The 24,789-nt window shown below is 39.1% G+C and overlaps 1 protein-coding gene across 1 annotated transcript in view; it reads left to right on the forward strand.

The window, feature by feature from the left end:
- Positions 1–22,874, forward strand: part of LOC122799203 (tripartite motif-containing protein 16-like) — a 325,832-nt gene extending 302,958 nt beyond the window's left edge. Inside the window, exons 5-6 of the mRNA XM_044068119.1 lie at positions 6,881–6,976; positions 21,481–22,874. Of these exons, the coding sequence (XP_043924054.1) occupies positions 6,881–6,976; positions 21,481–22,628 (1,244 nt within the window). The 3' untranslated portion in view covers positions 22,629–22,874. The remainder of the gene's footprint in view (positions 1–6,880; positions 6,977–21,480) is intronic.
- The last annotated feature ends 1,915 nt before the right edge of the window (positions 22,875–24,789 follow it).

Below are 24,789 nucleotides of genomic sequence, written 5' to 3' on the forward strand. Positions count from 1 at the left end.
GTTAAAACTGACCACAAATCAGTCACCTTCAAGCTGGCAGTAACACCAGAACTCACAAAGGGTGAAATCATACTAAAAAACTTCAGCAAGGCAAACTACACCCTCCTAGATGAAGGTATAAATGCATTCCAAGCCCCACCCCAAGCTGGAAGTGGTAACTACGCTAAAGTTTACACTAAAGCCCTGTACATCACTGACATAAGTGTATAAACTTGGCTGTACCAGAAATAATCAAAGCTAGAGCCCCAGGTAAAAACAAGCTGCTATGATGGACATCCAGCATCAACAAACTTTACAATAAATGCAAGAAGTTGCTGTCCAAGAAAATAAAGGCAAGGCCCAACAATGGAAAAGCACCCTCCTCAGCCTCAACAGGCAAATAAGACAACTTGTCAAATCCTCCAATGGTTCCTTTGAGAGAAACTTAGTAAGTACAGCCAAGGATAACCATAAAGCCTTTTACAGCTACATATGTAACCTAAAGGGTAGGACCCAGGCATGGGCAGAACTAGTGGCTAATGGTATGACAGGCACACACTGACCCTACAGAGATAGCAAACTTGCTAGTGGATAGGTTTGGTGAAAATTTCATTCCCTTATCCCCTCCTATCTTACAACAACCCCCCCCCCGCCCTACATATCTGAAGAGCAGGTCCTCAAAGCCTTGTCCAGGCAAAAAGCACAGATTCTATGGGACCAGACAACATCCCAGGTTGTCTTCTAAACAGGCTAAAACATGAACTAGCATCATCACTAAGTACCCTTTTCAATCAAAGCCTAACCACAGGCTTTGTTCCTGCGGAATGGAGAACAGCAACAATTATTCCCCTCCACAAAGGCGACCTAACAACAGATCCAGGGAATTACAGGCCCATAAGCCTGACCAGGCTTATCTGTAATGCCATGGAATGTATCATTTTGGACCTCATAAATAAAGATATAGGTGATCTACAAACCCTGGATCCTACCCAACTCAGCTTCCTGAAGGGCAGATTCTACCTGTTAAATTTGGTAGATTTCTTTGAAAATGTGACCAAGGCTATTGATGAGGGCATATCTGTGCACATAGCATACCTCCACCTGGCAAAGGCTTTCAACACAATCTCACATTCAGGCATTACCGATAAACCTAGCAAATTAAATGTAAACCCCTTCATTGTAAGATGGGTTGCCAACTGGCTGCAAACTAGGCACACAGTATCAAAATGGGTGAATCCACATCAACCAACAGACCTGTTACCAGTGGGGTTCCATAAGGGATGGTGCCGGGCCCCCTACCGTTTGGTATATACTTCTGAGAAGTTCAGGTCAAAACTAAGGGATTGTGGCTGACCAGATTTGCAGATGACTGCAAACTAGCTGCAATCATTGAATCCCCAAATGATGTCAGTATAAAAGGAGGGTCTCACAGAGACCAATGACTGGTGTATTAGTCATGGTCTCAAACTGAATGCAAAGAAATGCATCATCATTGCCTTCTGCACAAACAATGTCCTCTTACACTATCATATCCATGACAATACCCTAAGTACCCATGAAGTGGTAAGGGACCTGGGATCACATGTTGACTGTGACCTTAACTTTGACCACCATGTGTCTACTGTAGTAAGGAAAGCTTTTTTACATAGCACACTTGATTAGTAAAGGCATCGCCTGGAGAGCAAAAGAAGTTATAACCCCCTATACTCGGCACTTATCCAACCCATAATTGAATATAATGCCTCATTTGGCATGTACTGTACTAAGCACCTACAGCAATTAGAGAAACTGGAAAGGTTTCTAACAAAGAAGATCAAGGGGATGCAGCATGTGCCATACACACACCGACTAAAGTCCCTGTCATTATACTTCATATCGTATAGACTCCTTAGGGAAGACTTATGCCTGGCCTACACAGCAATCCAGGACCCAAACCTAATGAACTTGCTGCATATCTGCAAATCAAATGAAACTAGGGCTACCTGTTCCAGGGACCTAAATATGGCCTGAGACTTAAATAGGACATGCTAGAGGGACTGATTTATTTCCAAGCGACTGCCACATTTTTGGAACAGGCTACCAATTCACGTGAAATAGTGCACCTCTATGACACTTGTTCAAGAGGAACCTGGACAGTGCACCATAAATTCTTACTGGAGATAGAGCCCACAACCGTCCTGGACACGGGCAGTCATCACTAAATGCAATCTTGGGTATTGACTAGCATTTCATTGGTATTACATTTGGATGAAAAGGCTAGGCTTAAAATGACCTCCGGGTCGATAGCCTAGTAATCTCCTATGATCTTATGTATTTTAGAATACACATATATGTGATTGTCTTTTTCAAACAAAACAGGTCCTTTTAAATGTATGTTTCATAAAATGTATAGATTATTTCATGAGAGTTTTGTAGTTAATGTAAATAGATCTTAATAGGTGTATTCAGCTGTAAATCTGTGATGATAGTTTATTTAGCTTTGTGTCAGCTGCATGGCCTTCTGTGTATGTAGGGAAAACTACTAGAAGTTTCTCATAGCAAATATATGAGCATGTCTTCACTATCAAAAATAAGAATGTGAAAAATGCTTTATATAGACATACACTGAACTGCATTAGTTCTAAGAAATCCACATGTGGGTATTGGACCGTTTCCCTAAGAACCCCAGGCAATGAGATTTAAATAGTTCATTACAAAAAAAATGATTTTTGGCAAGTGTAATTGGATGTTTTACTAATCGTGGTTTAAATGAATATGTTAACATTAAATATTATTGAACTTGAGACCCCTTTAGGTAGGAGTAGTGGGTAACTCAGTTTATACATTCCTAGTAGTTTATAATGTTTTCTACTGCTCCATCTTGTTAATTCTGAGACATTAATTAATAATCATTAAAGTTTGTACTGTCACATTATGTAGTTTAAGGTATTTTAACACTAATTTGTTTTAGGCTGGCTTACTCTGAGGAAATCTCATTAATACTCTGTGTTTTATTAAGGTTATTAAAGTCATGGTCTCTGTGTACTCTTGGACTTCAGTTTTGTATAAACATAGAGACACACTCATCGCAGCTTTCCCTTATCATAGTGCCCCATAGAGTATTGAGGGAGAGATAACATCAGAAAATGTATACTTTTATCACAGTCAGAGTGTTAACTTCCTCTAGTCACTGTTATACATTTCCTCCAACTGGATTTGCTATTTTTATTTCTTGAGCCTCAATAGAGAGCATCATTTCTCAGTTCTTTCAAAAGATAACTGACTTCTGGTTCAGTAGAAGTTTGAAGTACTACTTGACTCTCTCTCCCCTCTGTTTGACCATCAAGATGCACCTGAAACCGACTCACCTGCAGCTATCATACAAGACCAAGTTCTAAAAGCAATGTTAAAAGTTAAAGATACTGCATTAATGAGGCCTGACAATATCCCTGGATGCATTTTAAATAGCATGAAGCACAATTTAGCCACACAACTATCAACACTAGTCAACCTCAGCCTCCATACGGGTTTTGTACCAAGTGAATGGAGAACAGCTACAGTCATTTCCCTGCATAAGGGTGACCTTCTACAGACCCAGGCAATTACAGACCCATACGTCTGACCAGACTTGCATGAAAGTCATGGAAAGACTTATCATGGAAGTAATAAATAAGGACATAGGGAATGTCCAAATACTGAACCCGTCTCAGGTTGGGTTCATCAAGGGCAGGTAATGCTTGCTCTGCCTTGTGAAATGTTTTGAGAAGGTCACCAAAGCAAGGGATAAAGGGAAAATAATACACACAGTATACCTTGACCTGGTCAAAGTTTTTGACACAATCCACCACTCAGGCATGGTAGAAGGGCTAAGTAAACTGGGAATAAATTCCTATGTCACCTGCTAGATTGCCAACTGGATCACAGATGCAGGCAATCATAATAGAGGAGGTTACCTCCACAAAAAGACCAATCACCAGTGGTGACCACCAGGGTTCTGTGGTGGGACCTCTCCTGTTTGGCATCTACTTCTCTGAAGTAAAATCTAACAGTAAAGGGCTCTGGCTGACTAAGTTTTCAGATAACTGCAAGCTAGGAGCAGTCATTGAATCCCCCCAATGATAAATAACTGGCTGCAAAATCAAGGGCTGAAATTAAATGCCAAAAAATCCATTATTATATCCTTTGGGAAATCATCCACCCCATGGAACTACCACATTGACAATAGACCCCTAAGAGCTGACCCATTTGTTTGGAATTTGGGAACTTATATGGACAGTGACCTAACCTTCAACCAACATGTGTCAACTGTCATAAGAAAATCCTTCTATATTGCACAGTTTATAAATAAAGGGATTCTGTCTATATCTATGGATATCATTTTTCCCCTTTACTCAGTCCTCATTAGGCCATCTTTTGCAATAAGAGCAGTTTGGAAGGGATATGTATATCTAGCAGAAGATCATACCACTGCTGGAGCAGACACCCCATCCATAGAAAATAAAGCTCATCCCTGTTCATATGCAAGTACAATTTGGATTTATGGATGGGAACCAGAAAATGTACACCAGGACTGCCCCCTGTACTACCAATGGATAGAGGGAGCTCCTAAATGATTTATCCCAGGCATGTGTCTTCTTAAATTATTAATGGTATAATCCCAGTTACTCTTACTGGGGATAATATATAATTATTGACCATGGGATGGGTAAGGCCACTCTAACAGCAAATGGGTAGGTTAATTCAAGCACTAAAAAGGAAATTGGCAAGGATTAAAATGGCCTGCAAAGGCAGCTAACCCATTGCTTAAATAAACCTAAGAAGATTCTGTCATTATTTTGTTCCTAATTTAAAATTAAGGTTCTTCAGATGAATGTTGCATAATTATGAACTTGATTTTTTTTATCTGGGTATTATACAAAATATCAGTTTATATTTTTAGGTCCTGGGCTGGGTCTGAAGATGGTACACTGAGATCAATGCCCTATCCCAAAATGTGTAATAAATTAATATATAAATACATAAATATCAGTGACCCTTTTACTTCTCTCATCCCACTAACTTGTAACAACTCGCATCACTTCATGAGTAGCCTCTCCTTTTCATGGGAGAGTACCTTACTGGTGACTCCCATTATATACTGGTGGGGGAAGGCTGAGAATCAGTGACCAGTGGTTTTCAACTTGTTGAGGGCAGATTATTCTTAAATACAGTTCTCACCTTTTACAGTCTGCATGCTGAAATGTTCAGTGAATGTAGGGTCTGTCCCTTATCATTCCAACATATTTACGACCAGCTTACAGGTATTGTTTTTATGCTGACCACCAAATGATATAAATACCTGGAGTAGCCTCTAGATTCGACCAAAGGGTGCTTCTGTCATGGAAAGTCCCATACATTCCCTCACCATTGTCCAGTAATAGGAAAACAGGCCATTGGCTACTGAATTTTACCTCTCCTGTCTCACTGTTTAGGCTCCATCTTTAATACCTGGTCCTAGGTAACACTCAGTTTGCAGCAAATGCCTCTGGATCCACCAATAAGTGCCACTCTACTAAATATAAATCCAATTTATTGGGACATAAAGACGAACTGACAACGACAACAGTATAAAACCAATAACATGAAGATACAAAGTTAAGCGCTTTCAACCATAACAACTGGTCTTCTTCAGAACTAAGACGCCATACTCTACAAACAGTTTAAATAACTTATATGGCGCCAAAAATCACAGCTTCCTAAAGCTACATATACGCTTATTTAATAGCGCTTCATGTATTGCAATCTATTCACATATTAAACAAAATAATTTAACATACCTCCTTTACACAAAAATCAGTGAGAACTGGTAATATTATATAGTTAATAACTTTATATGCATATAAATTCATCGCATTTGTCATCATAAAAACCTTAATACATTTTTTTGTACAGTAACTGGAAATTCCTTCAATAAATGCTGAATACAATAAATTAATAAATAAATGTGTATGTGAGTTAATATTTCCTTCCTAATAAAATAAAATACTATAACTGCCTATTAAAATCCTATAATTTTTTTTAAAAATGTGTAAAAGTGGAGACTTTAAAAGCTTATTAAGTTATAAAGAAGCATGGTGGCAAATATTTTTAGATGCCACCACTCCACCAGGCCTGAATGATTTTATATCAGTTAAACCATTGTTATTTAAATAAATAATATAATTATAAGGATTTTAAACCATGAATATTTGATTTTACGCATGTTTATTAAATAGTATATACGCATGAAATTATTAGTATTATCAGCATTTGTATTTTTAAGGAACTTTTAAAGGAATATTATTGGTATATTTGACTAGTTGTTATTGTTGTCATTTTTATCATTTGTTATATTTATTTATTTTCTTACATATTTGCATTTTTTAAACACCCATTTACACATTTTTAAAAAATTAAAAAAAAAAAATTTATAGGATTTTAATAGGCAGTTATAGTATTTTATTTTATTAGGAAGGAAATATTAACTTTGTATCTTCATGTTATTGGTTTTATACTGTTGTCGTTGTCAGTTTGTCTTTATGTCCCAATAAATTGGATTTATCTTTGGTAGAGTGGCACTTATTGGTGGATCCGGAGGCATTTGCTGCAGTTTTAGTTAACACTCGGTTTGGTCAGTTCTGAAACCTCAGTACTATCACAACTGGCTAAGTAAATCTCTTTTTTGGGGGGGGTTTACTTTATAGATGTGTTATATTTGTTGGTCAACAGACAAAACCTCCAATATGACATTGTAGTTAAGAGTGGTAAAAATTCATTTTATTGGACCATGCACTGTACAAAACATCTTGAAGAGAGATCTTATGGAAGAGACATGCCATGAATAACTACATATAACAAAATTAACACTGTTGTAATAACAGTGTATGTGTTTTTATCTTCACAGAAAAATGCGGGATTAAAACCATGGTAGCTGCTGTTGTTGCACCCAAGCATCGTATTTCTGCTCCAGACCCAGAGACTAGAGCTGACTTTCTTCAGTGTAAGTATGAACGGTTTCGATATTTATAGTGCTAAACTGTAAATATTTCTGCAATGATACTGTCTCGTTGTAATAAATAATCTGAATAATTATTATTTATTTATTTATTTTGTTTGCTTATGTGATAACCGGGTAATAGGGCTGGTCCGAAGCTCCTTTTCAGACATAAAGTAGCCCAAATGCAAGGACAAAATCAAATACACCTTGTCTCTACAGTAGTTACACGGTACATGTAGATTACACATATGATAGTTACACATACATAACATGAGCCTTATCTGAAGTTTAGGAAACAATATTACCATGCATTTAAAAAAAATCACTGATTGACTGGTAAATATGTTATGTAGCTTAGAAAGTAGTAGTGGGAAAAAAACTGAAGTAAAGAAGTAATACATTTATTTCTTAAAACTCACTGTTGCAGAAAGTCTTGTGTGTGATTTGGACTTACTGAAGGAAGGCATGAATCTATCAGCTACATGTTTTTAGCAGATAGCCTCAGGTACACATGGTTGTAATCTCATATCATGCTCACTAGAGGATAGTGTGTGTATAAAAGAGAATATACCAAGCACCATACTTAGTTCATATTTGGCAGTTGCATTGAACAGTCACTCACTTGTGCTTTCAGTGTTCACATTTCTTTTTGCCCCTGTTTTCTTCTTAAGCAGTGATCACTAAAACTTATTTAGGTATGTATGCAAGTATGTATGCATGCATGTATATTTTGTTGACCAGGTTAATCCTGCTGGGTGGAAGACTATTTCCCGAGAGAACATTACTGTGACCCCCCCCCCCCCCCCCCAGAAAATTAAAACTCTTGAGGTATTTTTCTTTAAAGTGAATTTTTTGTAACTTATTCAGAGTTGCTAATGGAGTCCTCTGAAAAAATGGTCATGTGCTCTTATGGCTTGCTGATTCCGACTAAGGATTTTCAAGTAAAGTGTTTATTTTTTTGTTGAAAGAGGGTTGCATTATTATATTTTTAGCAAAAAAAAAGCAAGAATGACTTTTATATAATATAGAAAATTGTTGTACATTTTTTCTTCTTCTTTTTCATCTCCTGCATCACCTTTGATACTTCCTGGTACAAAGCTAAAAAAGTTAAAACATGCAGAAAAGGAGAAGAGGTAACTTGTTACAAAATGTAAGATGTTAATACTTGTCTTTGAATACATTTCAGTGGCAGACACTGGGCTTACTGTCTAAAGCAAAGCCTCTCCTCTTCCAGCTTCCTCATCCACCCAAAGTGTAGGGTTAAACTTGCTGTATTTTCCAGTTTTTAACTGCAGATTTCTCAGACTCAGTTTTTGGAAGGGGGGGGAGACTTGCAGCATTCTGTTTCACTTTCACCGGTCTTAGATAACTTCTACTGCTGAAGCCTTCTAACATTTCAAAAGAAAATTCATCCTCTCAAACATCAGCTGTCTTTAAGTTAGGTCTTAGTTTAAACCATCTGTGGTTCAAGACAGGGTTTATATTTTGGCTGCTGTCTTCACAGATGAATATCTGGCTGTTATGGTTGGCACACCTTGTGAGGCACAGACTTCAGTGGGGCAGGTCACTATTTGCATACTAACTGCAAATTTTAAAGAATGGATACCCCATACCCATTTACCTTAAGCATCGGGTTCACTTTGGAATCTCGAAATACTGAAATGTTGAATTTCAGTATCTCGAGACCAAAGTATCGAAACTGCAGTTGGGCAAAACTACAGAATATCGAAACTGGAAATGTCGAACTCACAGTAGTGATGGTGCGTTAGGTAAGTGAAATGTCTTTTAAGGGTTTTGGGGAGGGTTTGTGTGTATGTGAGTGTGTTGGGGAGTTTTAGGTGTGGGTTAGGGTAGGTAGGTAAGACTGTGAGTTTGTAAGTGTTGAGAGTGTTGGTGTTTGTATGTATGTGATGTGTGTTTGTGCAAGGGGGGTGTAGAATGTGTGGTGGTGGGTTTTCTGTCTTTCAGTTTTTAGTGCGACCTCAGAGTTAGTATATATAAGTAGGGGATGGGGGTGCAAGGGTTTGCCCCCTACTTATAGGAAGGGTGGGTGTGTGTGTTTGTTTTGTTGTCTTCGTGTGTGTTGATTTGGTTTGTTGTAGTGTCAGGAGGTAGGCGTATTTGTGTTTGTTTGTGTGGTGTAGTGTCTTTTTTGACAGTTGTGGTTTTGAATTTCGTGGTTTTGGGGTTTTGGGTTTGTGAGTTTTCGGCTTTATAGTCTCGAGATACTGAAATTTGATATTTCAGTATTTTGGGATTATAAAGTGAATCCGAATCATCATATGTCAATGTCTCAAACATCTAAGGCATCACTTACTGTATTTATTGCTATGAAAATAGCTCACATTTATGTTTGCATGACATTATCTTAAAGCTGAATATAAGCCTGCTACATCTGCATTGTGCTCTCAGAAAACAGACATAGGCAGTGCATGCCCCCCAGTTCAAAAACATGATAAGGATAAATTATTCACAACAGAGTTTGTCTTGTATCTCATTAATACCTGCCAGCAGTCAGTTAATGACCTATTAGCAGGACAGAAAGCCATTGCCTAGGACTCAGAGTCAAAGGATATTTAAATGTGAGAAAAAAATGTTTCAACTTGAACAGTTAAAGCAGCTTCTTGCTTTAGTTGTTCACTTAAAGTTATTTTCTCGCATATGAATGCCTTACAGCAGATTCAGTACCAGAATTAAGTTACAATGTAACAAGCACTGTAGGTCTGAATAAGACAAAGCAGCTCCACAAGTACTGCTGCAGGCATGAGACAGTAAACAGCACAATCAGCTCTGTAGGCATGAATGAGGTGTGGACTATAATACAGATGGTAATACTGAAAAGTTTCTCTCTTTTAGTTCCCCAGCTGAAGGTATCTCCTTTGGGGAAGTCCTTAAAGTAATGAAAGGCCATTTTAAATGGCCAGTTAGAAAGCTTTCCTACCACAGAAGATAAAAATGACATGTTCAGATTTAAAGACTGGCTCCCGAAAGCCACTAGCCATTCCACATATTGTTGAGTCTTTTCAGATTATCTTTGAACAGGTTGTTATATAGCTAGGCTCTCAGCAACCAGCTTTTAAAAAGGCTGCTTTGTAATGTAAAGGAGGAGCTCAATTTCTAGTGTAATGGCATGTTAGCAGAGTTATGAACCATTGAAATGGGGTCCCGGAAGTGGTCTATCCTTACTTCGACAGTCAAAGTGCTACCAGGTAGCAGCGGATAAGGAGAGCATGATGTTTCACAGGTATGGGAGAAAGATGCATGCATCTGCCAGTTTTAGGATTCAGGGCAGTTAACTATCAAGCCCACATGACACAATAGCAGGCTGATATACTCAGACTGAGTTATATTGAATTATCAGTGTTATGTTAACATCGAGAGCCAGTACATCAGACACAAACCATTAAAACTTTGATAATAAAGCACACAAGACAAAACACACAACGAGTACTTTCACAGAGGGACAAGCTCCTGCACTCCCTGTACCAAGACAGCTATAAATATATTCAGCCCAAGGCTGCAATAATGAGGAGAATTGCCTCTCGCCATTTTCATGTGATCTTGGAAAAAACACTTTCAGAGCCGTACATTAACAATCCAAGTGAAATGTACAAAGTTTCTGTTTCCATTCACTTACATTGCTATATTTTGCTAGTCCACACAGTCATTGTACATTTTTGAATGAAAGATATCTCGATGGATGCCATTCTGATATAGTAGATGACTCCATCTCATACAACCGAGGACATAACTCAGAAAACATCAGATGTTTCAGAAAGGATCAACATTTCTAGGTTAGTCCAAACTTGTGATAAAATAGATTCACACAAAGTGAAGTGTGCTAAGGTGTTGTAAATATCTGCTTTATAGCATCAGGTTCAGGCACAGTCTGAATGGCTGTATATTTAAACTTTCCAGGATGATATTTTATTTTATTTATTTTATTTATTTATTTATCATTTGTTGACCGGGAAAGTCCGACTAGGTTCAACAGAGCCTGTTTTCAGCGGAGGCCCGGGGAGAAATGCTCCAGATATCAAAGTAGGCTATTGAATATTGCTTCAGGTTAGCACTTTCTGTTTGGTACCCATCCCAGAAAGGTTTACAACAACTAGAAGAAAAATGAAAAATTATAAAAAATGTCAAACACTTCACTCCCCTCTTCTTTAAATGCTCAAGAAACTTCTCATTCAAGAATCAGCAACAACAAACATCAGCTCAGCAAGATATATCCTTCTCTACTGCGCAGTGGCGACCATCCCATTTGTTTCTTTGCAGTGTCCATTTACTACCTTCCATTTGGAAGGTATTTGCCCTTTTTTGCAGATCAGTATTGCCTGACTACCACAAACAGCTGGGTAAGGGAGATACTTTCAGAGGTTACTTCATAGAGCTTTATGCTACTCTGTTTCCAGGCTTAATCTTTTCTTCTGCAAAAGACCAGCTACGTTTAGTCTCACCAGTAATTCAACAGCTGTTGGATAGTCAGTCAGTTTACCCAATTCCTGCTGGGATGACCAGTTGACATTTCTTCTCCAAAAGAACAGCTACGTTTAGTCTCACCAGTAATTCAACAGCTGTTGGATAGTCAGTCAGTTTACCCAATTCCTGCTGGGATGACCAGTTGACATTTCTTCTCCAAAAGAACAGCTACGTTTAGTCTCACCAGTAATTCAACAGCTGTTGGATAGTCAGTCAGTTTACCCAATTCCTGCTGGGATGACCAGTTGACAGTTCTCACATCTGAATATATGAGTTCAAATGACCTTAAATATCCATTGCAGAAAAGTATTCTCTTAGCTGCAGTGACTGCAGCTATGAGGATTTTTGAACTGGATGCTTTAATGTGGAAAAACTTTTCCAAAATGACATGGTGTCATTAATGTGGTATGTGAACTTACTTTTGATTTAAGCCATTCAGTTACCTGTTTTTTTTTTTTTAACATTGAAACAGTTTGCATTGCATGGATGGCCATAAAGCCGTTAGGTGTTATATAAAAAAGGACAAAGCCCATTAGAGTGTGATTAGTTGGTTGTCTCATTTATAAAAGGGGAACAAGATCGCTCTCTCCAAGTGGCTAGCTAATTGCATATTTTTTTCACTGTGACAGATACAATAACACTTATGACTGTGGAATTTAGGCCTCACCCCACTAAATTAGTAGCTACCTCTGTAGCCTTTTTTTTACAATGTGTTTGTCCAGAGCATGTTGCAGGTGGCCTCCAGGATATCTAGTCACATATTTTCTCAACATTAAAAACTGGATGTCCACTATAAGCACGGAACAGATTTTATTCAGGTGTCTTCCAGGTCTTGCTTTCTTCTATCTGTCCTTTTTTTGAGCCAGTAAAGGACACATTGGTGGTAGTCTTCAAATAGTTCATAGGTCAAAGGGATGTTAAGGTTATAGTATTATAGACCGTTGAGAAAATTGGCCACATCACCCAATACTGTTAAGAATCAGTTAATTCCTCCTAGTAAGCAGACTGTTTCCAAATACCCCAGGTATGATGTTACAGACTCCCATCCATTTTTTTGAGTTTGATTTTGAAGGTTGCTAGGGAATTAATCTGTCTGATGTGTAAAGAGAACGGGTTCCAAAGGCAGGTGATACATTGGGTTATGTGCTTATCATCCTAGCAGGTATTGAAGTTCTTCGTGTTTCACTGTTGCAGTCATTACATTTGGGGTAATCTGCTGGCAGGTTGCCCTCAGTCGGCCTGATTAACAAAGTCTTGGGTCCTGTGTCGGTTGCTGTCCCTTCTTTCATGACGTCAGGTCGTCAGGGGTATGAAACATGCAGCCAACGCCATTACATCAGTCTTTCTTGCCGTGCGGTGCCCGAAGCAAAAGCAGTTCGCAAGTGTTGGTCAGCTGACTCCTGAAATTTTCATTTTCGAGTTTCAGAACCAAAGTCTTCAACTTAAAGCTAAGTACCCCGTTGGGGGAAACTTTTTCTTGCTCCTTACCGATGTCAGCAAAAGTTAATAATTGCATTACTTGTGGAAAGCAAATGCCTCATAAAGATTTTCATTCATACTGTATTCCTTGCCTAGGTCCTGACCACGACGTACCTTGCTGTCAGTTTTGTGCTTTATTTAATCAGCACACTATCCGTCGTCGGTACATTTTTGCCTCTAAATATTTTGGTTCTCGGTTTAATTATCCAGAAATGTCATTGGTTAGCCATCCAACTATTGGGATTCCAAAAAAACGCAAAGATAAAGACAGATACAGGCTGCCGAGGTCCAAAACTGCCGACGACACTTCTCCTAAGCCAGTTGCCAGTTTGCCGGTACTCAGTGAGGCATTTTTGCAGCCCCTGATACCCACTACTTCTGATTCACAGGCCTCTACTGAGACCCATGTGGAGTCCGCTATGCTGCAAGATGCTTCACCTATGGAACCCATGGATGTCTCTACCTTGGATGGGTCCAAAGCCGCTGTGCAGGCACCGGCTTCTGAGGGTGTATTCAGGCCTACAGACTTGCATATTAAATCAACACCACCTTCATTACTTAGGCCTAAATCTCGATCTATGTCTAAATGTTCACAAAGCCACATGTTCAGGCCCCTATGCCTAAAAAACAAATGATCAAAATGGCTGAAGATCTAATTACTCTAATCAGGGGTAGTCAAACTCCCCCCAAGAGGCCTAGGGCTGAGCTTGATTATGAATCTTCTGATCAGGATTCTGTTTCTTCTGACTCTTCTAATGACCTGGATTTGTCCATACCTACTTATGAGGATTCTGATGCAGAGGATTCCATTCCCTCTGCTTCCCCTCCTGAGGATTTTTCTTGTGGGGAAACTTTACATACTTTAAGGGAGCATTTCCACTGCGAAAGTCAGGAATTTTCTGATTCAAAAAAGAGACTTAGGGATTTCCTTCTTCTACATCAGCATAGGCCTTTGGCTATACCTCCTGTACTAGACATTGTTGATTATGTGTTCTCGGAATCCAGTCTGGCCCAATTCCCTGCCTCCGGCTCCTAGTAAACCTGACAGATACTACAGAGTTCCTGAGTCCCACAAGTTTCTTTTCAAAAATCCTGTTGCAGATCCAGAAACCATTTCTCAGGGGCTCAAGGGCATTAAGGCTTCTACTGCTAAAAATCCTAGTCCTTCTGATAGAGACTCCAGGGTGCTGGATAGATGGAGTAAAACATTTTAGACTTCTGCAACCTTGGCAATCAGAGCTTTAAACTGCCAATTTCATATGTTAAAATATCAACAGCATATTATTGGACTGCTTAAACAGAAAATTATGTTGATTCCTGATTGTGTGGAAAATAAAGATTTACAAGATTTAATGCATTCTGCTGAACAAGTTGGAAAACATACTTTGCAATGTGGTTTTGATTCGTTAGAGACCTCCTGCAGGGCTGCTGTTACTTGGTTTGTGCTTAGAAGGCATGCTTGGCTTAAGGAGCAATCTTTGCCTGATCATGTTAAAGCTAAATTGTTGGATGCTCCTTTAAATCAGGACCACCTGTTTGGCAATAAGGCTGAAGAAGTTCTAAAAAAGGTGGAATTTAATGCTAAATCTATGCAAACTGCTAAAGATTTCTTACAAGTGCAACTTCCAAGATTTAGTAGGCACTGGCCTACCAAGAATTGGTCTTTTCCAGCCCCTTCCAGATCCTCTCAAGCCAAACCCGGACATAGCAAAAGCCCCAGGTTTCAGTCCCAGGGGACTCTCAGAACTAAGCAGTGTAGGGCCTCCACTTCCAAATCTGGAAATAACAAGACACCCCCTATGGTAAACAATCTCAGTGACTTCCTTTTAAAATTACCAAGCACTTACCTTTTAACCGCCCCTTTGTGGGGAAAGATTGCTTTTCATGCAAAGAATTGGGAACTCATAACCCAGGACAAATGGGTTTTAAATATAGTGTCCCAGGGATACAGATTTCATTTCCACGTTACCAACACCAAAGGGTGGCCAGATCTGCCTCCAAATCAGTGGGCAGAGGCTCAAAAATAAGTACTTTCCCTCTTAAACATGGTGGCTATACAACCGGTACCAGAAGAGGAAAAGGGACAAGGTTTCTATTCCAGGCTTTTCCTGGTACCCAGAAAAGACAAATCATGGCATCCTATCCTGGACATGTCTTCTCTAAACACCGTTCTGGAGATTCCAAAATTCAAGATGCTGCCTCTTCACCAGTTACTTTTTATGCTAGGCAAAGATGCCTGGTTGGCAACTCTAGATTTAAAAGAAGCATACCTGCACATCCCAATCAGGGAATCTTGCAGAAGATACCTAAGCATCAAAGCAGGCTACTTGCATTATCAGTTCTCTGTACTGCCCTTTGGCTTGTCTACTGCGCCCAGGGTATTCACAAAGTGCCTGGCTCCAGTTATTGCATTTTGCAGGCAAAGAAATATTCAAATATATCCATACCTGGATGATTGTCTAATTCAGGCAGAAAACCAGGGCATACTTCTAAATCATCTGGCGTTAGTAAAAAGGGTTCTAACTTGTCTGGGGTACACCATAAACAAAAAGAAATCACAACTGGTACCCTGTCAACTGATTACATTCCTGGGTGCAAGCTTGACTACAACTGCCCAGATGGCTTTCCTCACACTAGAGAAGCAAATTCATTTGGTAACTTACTTCAAACAAGTGGCCACAAAAACCCTACTATCTGCAAGACAAATACTGCAAGCCTTGGGGTTCATGGCCTCCTGCATTCTTCTAATTCCATATGCAAGACTGCGTATGAGGAAACTACAGTGGTACTTAAAAAGTCTATGGAGTCAACATTGTCACAGCCTGGAAACAATGATTCCTATCATACCTTGCCTACACCTGGAGTTCCTATGGTGGGCAGAGTCCTGCCACCAAAACAAGGGACTGCCCTTCACACTACCACCTGCCACCCAAACCCTAACTACAAATGCATCAGACTATGCATGGGGGGGCTCACCTGGCAGGGAAGTGCATTCAGGGCAAATGGAACCCAAATCAAATGTACCTACATATCAATCAAAAAGAAATGCTAGCTGTACAGAATGCTCTGGACTACATTCTTCCAGGACAACTAATGGTAAAGACAGACAACACCACAGTTATGTAACAAGCAGGGGGGTACACATTCCTACCCCCTCTGCAGACTAGTCATGGCATTGTAGAACACAGCCTTGAGCTACCAAGTGCACCTACAAGCTCAATTCCTGCCAGGAAAACTGAATACACTGGCAGACGGACTAAGCAGAAAACTCATGGACCCACATGAGTGGCAACTGGAACCACGGATTTTCAACATGTTGACAAGCAAATGGGGGAGCCCAGACATAGATCTATTTGCCTCCCCCCAGAACTACCAGTTGGACAAGTTTTGCACAAGGACTCCCCATAAATAAGCCTGGAAAGTGGATGCTCTCTCCTTCAGCTGGAAAAACCTATCAATCTGCGCCTTTCCCCCTCTGCCTCTGCTCTCCAAAGTTCTGCTAAAAGTCAAACAGGACAAACCAAGGATGATTTTGATTGCTCCAGACTGGCCGCGCCAACACTGGTACCCACTCCTGCGCAGTGTGTCGCAAATATCTCCATGGCACCTGCCTCAGACCCCTTCCCTGCTGACTCAGCAGGAGAACCAAATTCTGCACCCTCAGCTTCCAACATTAAACCTTGCAGCCTGGCTAATTGCTTAAAGTCACCCTTATCATCCCTCAGCAAACCTGTGATGGATGTCATCTTGGAGGCGAGAAGACCTTGTACTAGAAAATCTTATCCTGACAAATGGAAAAGATTCTGTGCCTGGAATCAATCTTTACGGATGAGCACAGCAGCGCCCAATGTACCTCAGATTTTGCAATACTTAACTGAGATGTTTCACAAGGGCCTGTCTTTTTCCTCAATTAAAATCCATGCCTCAGCTATTTCAGCTCACTATAACACAGAACCACCCCTCTTCTCTCATCCTCTGCTCAAGCAATATTTCAGAAGGGCAAAGAACTTGAGACCACCCAGGAGAGCTCCTACCCCTGCCTGGGACCTTAACTTTGTTTTGGAGAAGCTCACTCTACCACCTTTCGAGCCAGCTGGTACTAAAGACTTAAAATTTCTTTCTTGGAAAACAGCCTTCCTTTTAGCAATGACTTCAGCTAGAAGGATATCTGAATTACAGGTCCTTATGGCAGTGGAGCCTTTCATCATCTTTCATGTGGACAGGGTATCTCTCAGGACCAATCCATCCTTTATGCCCAAGGTGGTTTCCAGTGTGGCTCTTAATCAGTCCATTAATTTGCCAATCTTCTTTCCCAATCCACAGAACAAAGGGGGAATGGATTCTGCATTCCTTGGATGTGCACAGACAACTTAGATTCTACTTGGACAGGACTAAATCTCAAAGAAAATCTGAACAATTGCTGGTAGCATTTGCTGCAGGGGCAGAGGGGAAGGCTATTTCAAAACAAACCATTTCTAAATGGATAAGCCATTGCATTCATTTCTGCTATAAGCACCATGAAAAACCTATCCCCCAGGGGATCAGATCTCACTCCACCAGGGCTGCATCTACTTCTGCAGCCTTTCTCAGAGGTGTTCCTGTCAGGGATATTCTAGAAGCTGCTACCTGGAGTTCTGTTCATACTTTCACCAAGCATGATCATTTAGCAATTTTCTCTAAATCCAGAGCTGGCTTTGCCACTGCTGTCTTGCAGGGCCTTATAGCTGGCTGTAATGCTGTATAAACTCCTCCTCCCAACCATAGCTTTGGGAATCTACCCAAATGTAATGACTGCAACAGTGAAACATGAAGAACATAGTACAGTTGTGTACACTTACCATAAATGTAGATATTCGAGTGTATTCACTGTTGCAGTCCTGGTTACCCTCCCTCCAGCCCCCTACTTTTCTCAGGCTATATCTCTACTTTCCTTTACTATGCTTAAAAGCCTTTTTGGTGTATTTGCTTTTGGTTGGAGGTATCATTTTGTGTTTTTAATTTTATTTGCTCCCCATTAGGTGGGCACCTGACATCTGGGGCAAGAAAAACTGATGTAATGGTGATGGCTGCATGTTTTATATCCCTGACAACCTGACGTCATGGAAGAAGGGACAGCAACTGACACAGGACCCAAGACTTTGTTAATCAGGCCGACTGAGGGCAACCTGCCAGCAGATTACCCAAATGTAATGACTGCAACAGTGAATTTACTCGAACATCTACATTTATGGTAAGTGTACACAACTGTACTTTATGGTGGCAGTTAGAGTTAGACCTCTAGAGTGGGTATAGTTGACCTATTGGTTCTATGGATGTAAAGGAGATTAAAAAGTAAAGGGTATTTCACTACTTGGAAAGATAAGCAAAGTTCTCCTTGCAGGAGGAGGCTATGAAGGACAGTGCATTGGGAGAGGTTTTTAATCACGAAGGATGACTCAGGTTACCTAGGTCTGTGATTTTCAAGGTAAAGAATCTCTGAGGTCTTTGAAATTGATCTTAAATGTTTAGAGAGTTATATGTCAAATGGGGCATTATATTTAATAATAGTGTGAATAAGGGACGAATAAAATGGAACTAGGAAGTCTTTGAACCAAGAACAGAAGGATAACTGTTGCACCATGTATAATGATTTTCTAGCCACAACTGAGATATCATGATCAAAGAAAAGCTCTTTAGTAATGTAAGTACCCTGATGCCTGACAACTGTGTCCTTTTGAGGGATATGTGTGTGATTAATATGGTATGGGAGGTTGTGAGATTTTATGGAAGTAACAATACCACATATCTTGGTACTGAGATAGAGCCCATAATTAACGTAATATGCACTTAGTCTGATCTGTTCCTTTCTGGAGAATCTGAGTATTGGAAGGTATTTTGACTACTGTGCCCTTTTTGTTGTGGTAAGCAAATCTAGTTAGTCACAGACCACAATATCGAACTCCTGGATTTGTCCACTTGCAGAACCCACATTACATGCCCTCCGTGGTTCACACTGGAAGGGGGCTTCAGAATTCAAAATTTTTAGACACTGGGGTCTTCATTGTTTTGGTCTTTCTATATTATGGTCTAAGGATTATAGCTTTCGAGAGTGTGGCTTCAAAACTGTGATAGCAAGCCTATCTATATATGTATTTCCACATATAGTTATTATTTTATTTGAGGAGTTGTAACATGTTGATTTTTGTGTTATTGTAAAAAAAAAAGCAAGATACAATGTAAAAATATCTACAGAAAACAAGAACTGTCACTCAGCTGTCGAACAGAAATAAATAACAAGAAAAGACAGGACACATATTTTTAGCAAGACAATACTGCTGCATGCTGATGGACCCTGTTCTGATACTCCCAGTGTTTAGGGTTGGGGGTGCTGACTAGAGATACAATGTTTCCTGATTACAATTTTTACAAAAGATAACTCTCAGCACTACACAAATTTGGAGATTACGAAATGTGGGTTACGTGGAAATGATTAACCATGTTGACATTTATTAGATAAAATGAAATGGCTGGAGTAGCAGGTAGCTGAGCTATGTGGTGTCCTTTAAGAGGACAGGAGAATGATCTGAAGCTGCATACATATGGGTAAAGTGTGCCCAGAGCCTTGCTTCTGGTGAAAATTCTGATCAACTCTTCTATGATTTGAGTTTTTCATATACTTCTCAACTGTACAGATTTTCACAGAATATCCAGATTTTTGCCTCATATTTGTGGTCCGTTTTTCATAAAATTGTGGTTTTCTGACAAATTAGTGGCAAATCATTAAAGACCGAAGTTAGAAAATAATGAGACATTTGAGTTTCAGACATCATATCATTCAGTAATTTCATACTAATGCAAAACCGGTTATTCCATCAACTAAGTCTGTAAGAGCAATATTTAAAAAGTGTCCCCATTTTTGGTCCTTTGTCCCACTTTTATTGATGGCTTTGTTCAGACTTCCTGCTGTAAAAGGTTGAGAGGCATGTTTCTCCTTGCTTTCCAACTTGGTTTTATCTATGTTTCTTCATCCTGAATCTGTTTTGGTAGTGCTTGGAATAATTAAAGGTATGCTCTTTTTGCACAAGTAGTATCAAATTTACCGTCAGCTTTCTCAGTTTCTATTCCTGAATCATGCTGTTTAATAAGCATACCAAAAGGTTCCGTACCAGCAGGTGTAAAACTCCAAAGGTTTATTAGAAAATGTAAAAGTAAAGCGCTTTTCATCTCCCTTAGTAGGAAGACTTCTTCAGGTCTGAACCTTTGGAGTTTTACACCTGCTGGTTCGGAACCTTTTGGTTTGTTTTTTGACAGTTTGTTTTTCTTCAGTTTTGGAATTGTTTAATAAGCATGACAGACGTGGTGGTTCTTTAGCAGGTACACTGTATCATTCACAACACATTGCTTTCTACTCAACTGATAAATACCAGCATACAGCTAGGTAGATAGGAGGTAAAAATGTCTGATTACAGTTAGAGAGAAAGAAAGATAGTGAATAGACAGATTATATACCTAGCTTAAACAAACTGACAGCTAGCCAAATATACAGGTAGCAAAATGGGTACATGCATGCTAAAGACGTCAAGATCTAGTAAACATTAATTACAACACTCCTGTTATTTCAAATATCAGGAAAAAATTAAACAGTACACAAAATGAAGAAGTAAAGCTATATTGTATAAGTTGCATGATATGGGCTGATGTATTTAATGTTATTTGTGCGACAAAATGGAGACTGACAAAAAAAGAATTAGTGTGTTGGAGCTAAGTACCACTCTGGCCTGGAGATGAAGAGAACCAGGAGCCCTGAGGTGTAGTGAAACTGACGATGCCATGATAGTGTCCAAGTTTAAATACCTGTCCTTCAAACAAGGTAAAGTTGTCTGGAGCCTAGATCATGACAAGCATTGCATAACACTTGAAGCCCTTGTTTGCCAGTGGGAACTACAATAAGACAGACTAGATTTTTCTGATCTGGCTTTTTTTTGCAGCTCTGAGACTGTTTTGCGCTGCTTGCTCCAGACAAAGCCATGGCAAAGTTGAATGAGGTTGTCAAATGGGGCACTATTTTAATAAAAATGTTACTGCCACCAACCCTTTCAAAATGTCATGTCTGATTTCTCTACTATCATTTCAAAACAATATTCAGTATTTACTTAGTGCATTTCTGGAAAATTCACAGCTCTCAACTATCCAGATTTTTCGCAGAATGTCCAGATTTTTGCCTGATATTTTTGGGTCTGTTCCTTGTAAACAAAATTGTGATTTTCTCACAAATCTTTGAGGACTGAAGTCATTAAATAATGGCATACATATGAGTTTCACACTTCATATGTTTCAAAAAAATGTGTGATAATGCAAAACCTGTTATTCTATCAACTTTCTAAGTTTATAAGAGCCAAAAATTAAAATTTGTCTAAATTTTTGAGCCTTTGTCCCCCCATTATTTTTTGCTATGTCCAGATTTCTTGTACAAAGTGGTTGAGAGGTATGCTGGAAATCTTTGTGCAGTGTGGTTAACTAAATTTTATTTTGTCTACATTTTAACACATTGTTTATTGTTTTTTTAGATGCATCGACACTGACATTTGATAAAGACACAGCCCACAGATATCTGCGTCTCTTGGATGATAATCATAAGGTAACTAATGTCAGTCCATGGCAGCAGTCCTATCCTGATCACCCAAAGAGATTTGAGAACTGGCAGCAGGTTTTATGCTCTGAAAGCCTCTACATCGGTCGGCATTACTTTGAAGTAGAACTACGTGGAGAGGGTACTTATGTTGGAATGACATATGAGAATATTCCCAGAAAAGGATCAGAGAGTGACAGCTGCATTACAGGTAGCAATTTCTCCTGGTGCATCAAAAGGAACAACAAGGAGTTTTCTGCCTGGCATAACAATGTACAAGTACCTATAGAAGGTAGGATGTTTAACAGAATAGGAGTCTATCTGGATTTTGGAAAGGGGACACTGGCATTCTATGGTGTTACCAGCAAGATGACTTTAATGCATACATTTATAGAAAAAATTTCTGAACCACTTTTCCCAGCATTCTGGCTCTCAAAAAAGGAGACCAGTGTTCAGCTGATGTCTTTGAGAGAGGGAGAAACTGAAACATGCTCCACACCTGAAACAGTAAAGGCTCCAGTTGAACTCCCATCTGTTATTCCAGCTTCAGATTCTGGATCTGACATTTCATCCCCAGGCAGTACTACTAACAACTCTGAAACCATTTCTTCAGAACAAGCATCTTCCAATTCAGTCAATGAAATTGTTCTTTCACCACCTGAAGATGACAGGGCAAACATCACAAGAGTGGGGAATGCTGACAGCTCTGCCCTTGAAGCAGATTCTAGCACTGCAGTATTCCCAGCAGAAAATGGAATAATGAAATCCTGTCAAATGAAAGCAGCTCCTGCCTGTCTAGGTACTGTGGCAACTACCATCAGCCCTGGGACAGCAAATGCCATCACAGAACTATCTACTGATTCTGCGTCTACCAATCACATATCTGACAAGCTCATAGCTCTGACAATCAATGGGTCACTGCCAATTACCACAGCCTCCACCTACACAACTGATTCCTCCAGTAGCAAGCTGGTCATGGCACAACAGGACATTAGCTGTGTTTCAGACTGCCAGTCTGTGAAAACAGCTACTTCGACTTCCAAAATCATGACATATACCGTGGAATGGAACACAAAAACAGAGTAAATTAGTAGAACACTACTTTCCATTCTTAATGTGACTCTCTCTCACATAGCTAGTTATTATTCTAGCAAAACAAGTATATTCTATTAAACTAGAAAGAAAACTGTAAGTCTACAAGTGTAGCTCATATTATTGTCTGTAGAGCAGATTCACTGCTGTAAAAACAGTGTCACTAAATCCCGCATGTGATTACTCAGTATTATTTTTCAGTGTTGCTGGTATTGCATTATATTACTAATACAATACAAAACTCTTTGCTAGTTTTTCTTTTGTTTTATATATATATATATATATATATATATATATATATATATATATATATATATATATATATATATATATATATATATACGGTACATATGTGAACATCACCATACATTAAGTCAATTGACCAACAATTTCTTTTCTTTTGATTTTAAGTTTTCAGGGAATTTGGCTTTTCAGTTTGAGCTGTGAAGCTAATAATCTGGGTAATAACTTATTTGCCTCTTGAGTCAGAAATTTCTTTCACCATGTACACTGCCTTCTGTATAGACATCTATATCTATCTGGATTCCTATATTTACATCAGTGACACAAATCATTGAACCTGAAAAATTGATCCAAAAAGGTTGAAACAGAAAAAAATGAAATAAAATGAGAAACTTTAAACATGTTTTATGCAGGAGGGTTGTGGGAGGCTGTGCATGGCTGTCATACAGGCAACTATGAGGAATATTGTAATTTGGCCCTAATCCCACCTCCTGAAGGCTGACCTGCACCCATGCATCACAACATTGCCATCATATGGTCTTGCTCTGATATGTGTATGCTTCCACACCCACAAGCAATGAGGGCTGCCAACACCAGTAGTCCATATTGTGCAATCTATATGCAGTCTATGAGTGCTGGGGTTGTGCACACCTTCACTTACATAATTAACTGGCTGATTGAAACTATAAATTCTCTCCCAAAAGGATAAACGAGTTAGACTAGTTGCTCCTATCCTCCTCTGGTTGTGTTTTCCAGAGACAGAGCCGGTTGTCAGACTTGGGCCATCAGAGTCCAAGTCAGAGCTGTATACCACTGTACCACACAGCAAGACTCCATTACTATATGATCTTGACCTGATTCACTAACATCATTCGAAACCTGAAGAAGAATCAATTATTAATCTGGTTATAAATGTCTCATAGCTGCTGGAGAGTGCTCACCACATACCACAGCTGATGGTGTGCTTGTTCATGTCTGCTATTAAATGTGCTTCAGTTTCAAACCCAAATTTAGGATTACATTTGTTACTGTTCCTATTTGGTAACTTAGTACAGCAGGAATCAAATAAACATACGTAGAACGGGCAAACAGAAGTATCAACAGATATGGTATATTTCACTGAAGCCTGTTCTAAGCAAATTACTTATTGATCCAAGTGAAATGTGCAAATTCCCATACTTTTACAGGTGGGCTTCGCCCCTGGACAGTTTTCTTTCATGTAACATCCACTGAGGTTTCCCAACCACAGGAGACGTTAGTGAAAGTTGATGTAATACTCCATTTATGTAACAAATTTTAGCGAACTGTGTAATTAAACACAGATTTCCTACAAACTATTTCATCTTAGATATTTTCAACCACAAAGGTATACCAGAGTTAAGAAAAAATGTAGAAAAACAACAAGCACAGAGTGAACTTTGAGGGTGGGAAGGCAATCCCCATATTCAAATGTGTTATTCATTAGTAGCATAGGTTTTGACACATTGGAAAGACCCATGCCAGTTCAGTTTTTAATCATACAAATGTGCCTATTAACTTGGGAGTTATTGTTTTCTTAGAACCTTATCCTTTGTGTTTAGAAACTTTATCAGAATCAGTTCAAATACATAAGCCTATGCATGGGGTACAGATCCTTTATGGAAGTGTGGCTTTGTCTGACTTCATAAAATATTCTTTTTTTATATGTGGACTGTGATATGAGCTTTCTTTTGACAATGCTTTTTGTCAGGATTTTGATTTCAGGGATGATCATTCTTGTTGAATATTAATTGCTTTCTTCAATTTCTGCTATGGCTATACTAAGCTAGATCAATTGGCTGAGAAAATATCTCAGAATTCTTTTTTTCAAAAATATTTTTATTAAATAGTAAATATGCAGTTAAATCTAACATATCTAAACCAAACACTGGAA

Source organism: Protopterus annectens, chromosome 4.part0 (assembly GCF_019279795.1).
Source record: "Protopterus annectens isolate FY-2018-M chromosome 4.part0, PAN1.0, whole genome shotgun sequence".
Classification (NCBI taxonomy): Eukaryota; Metazoa; Chordata; order Ceratodontiformes; family Protopteridae; genus Protopterus; species Protopterus annectens.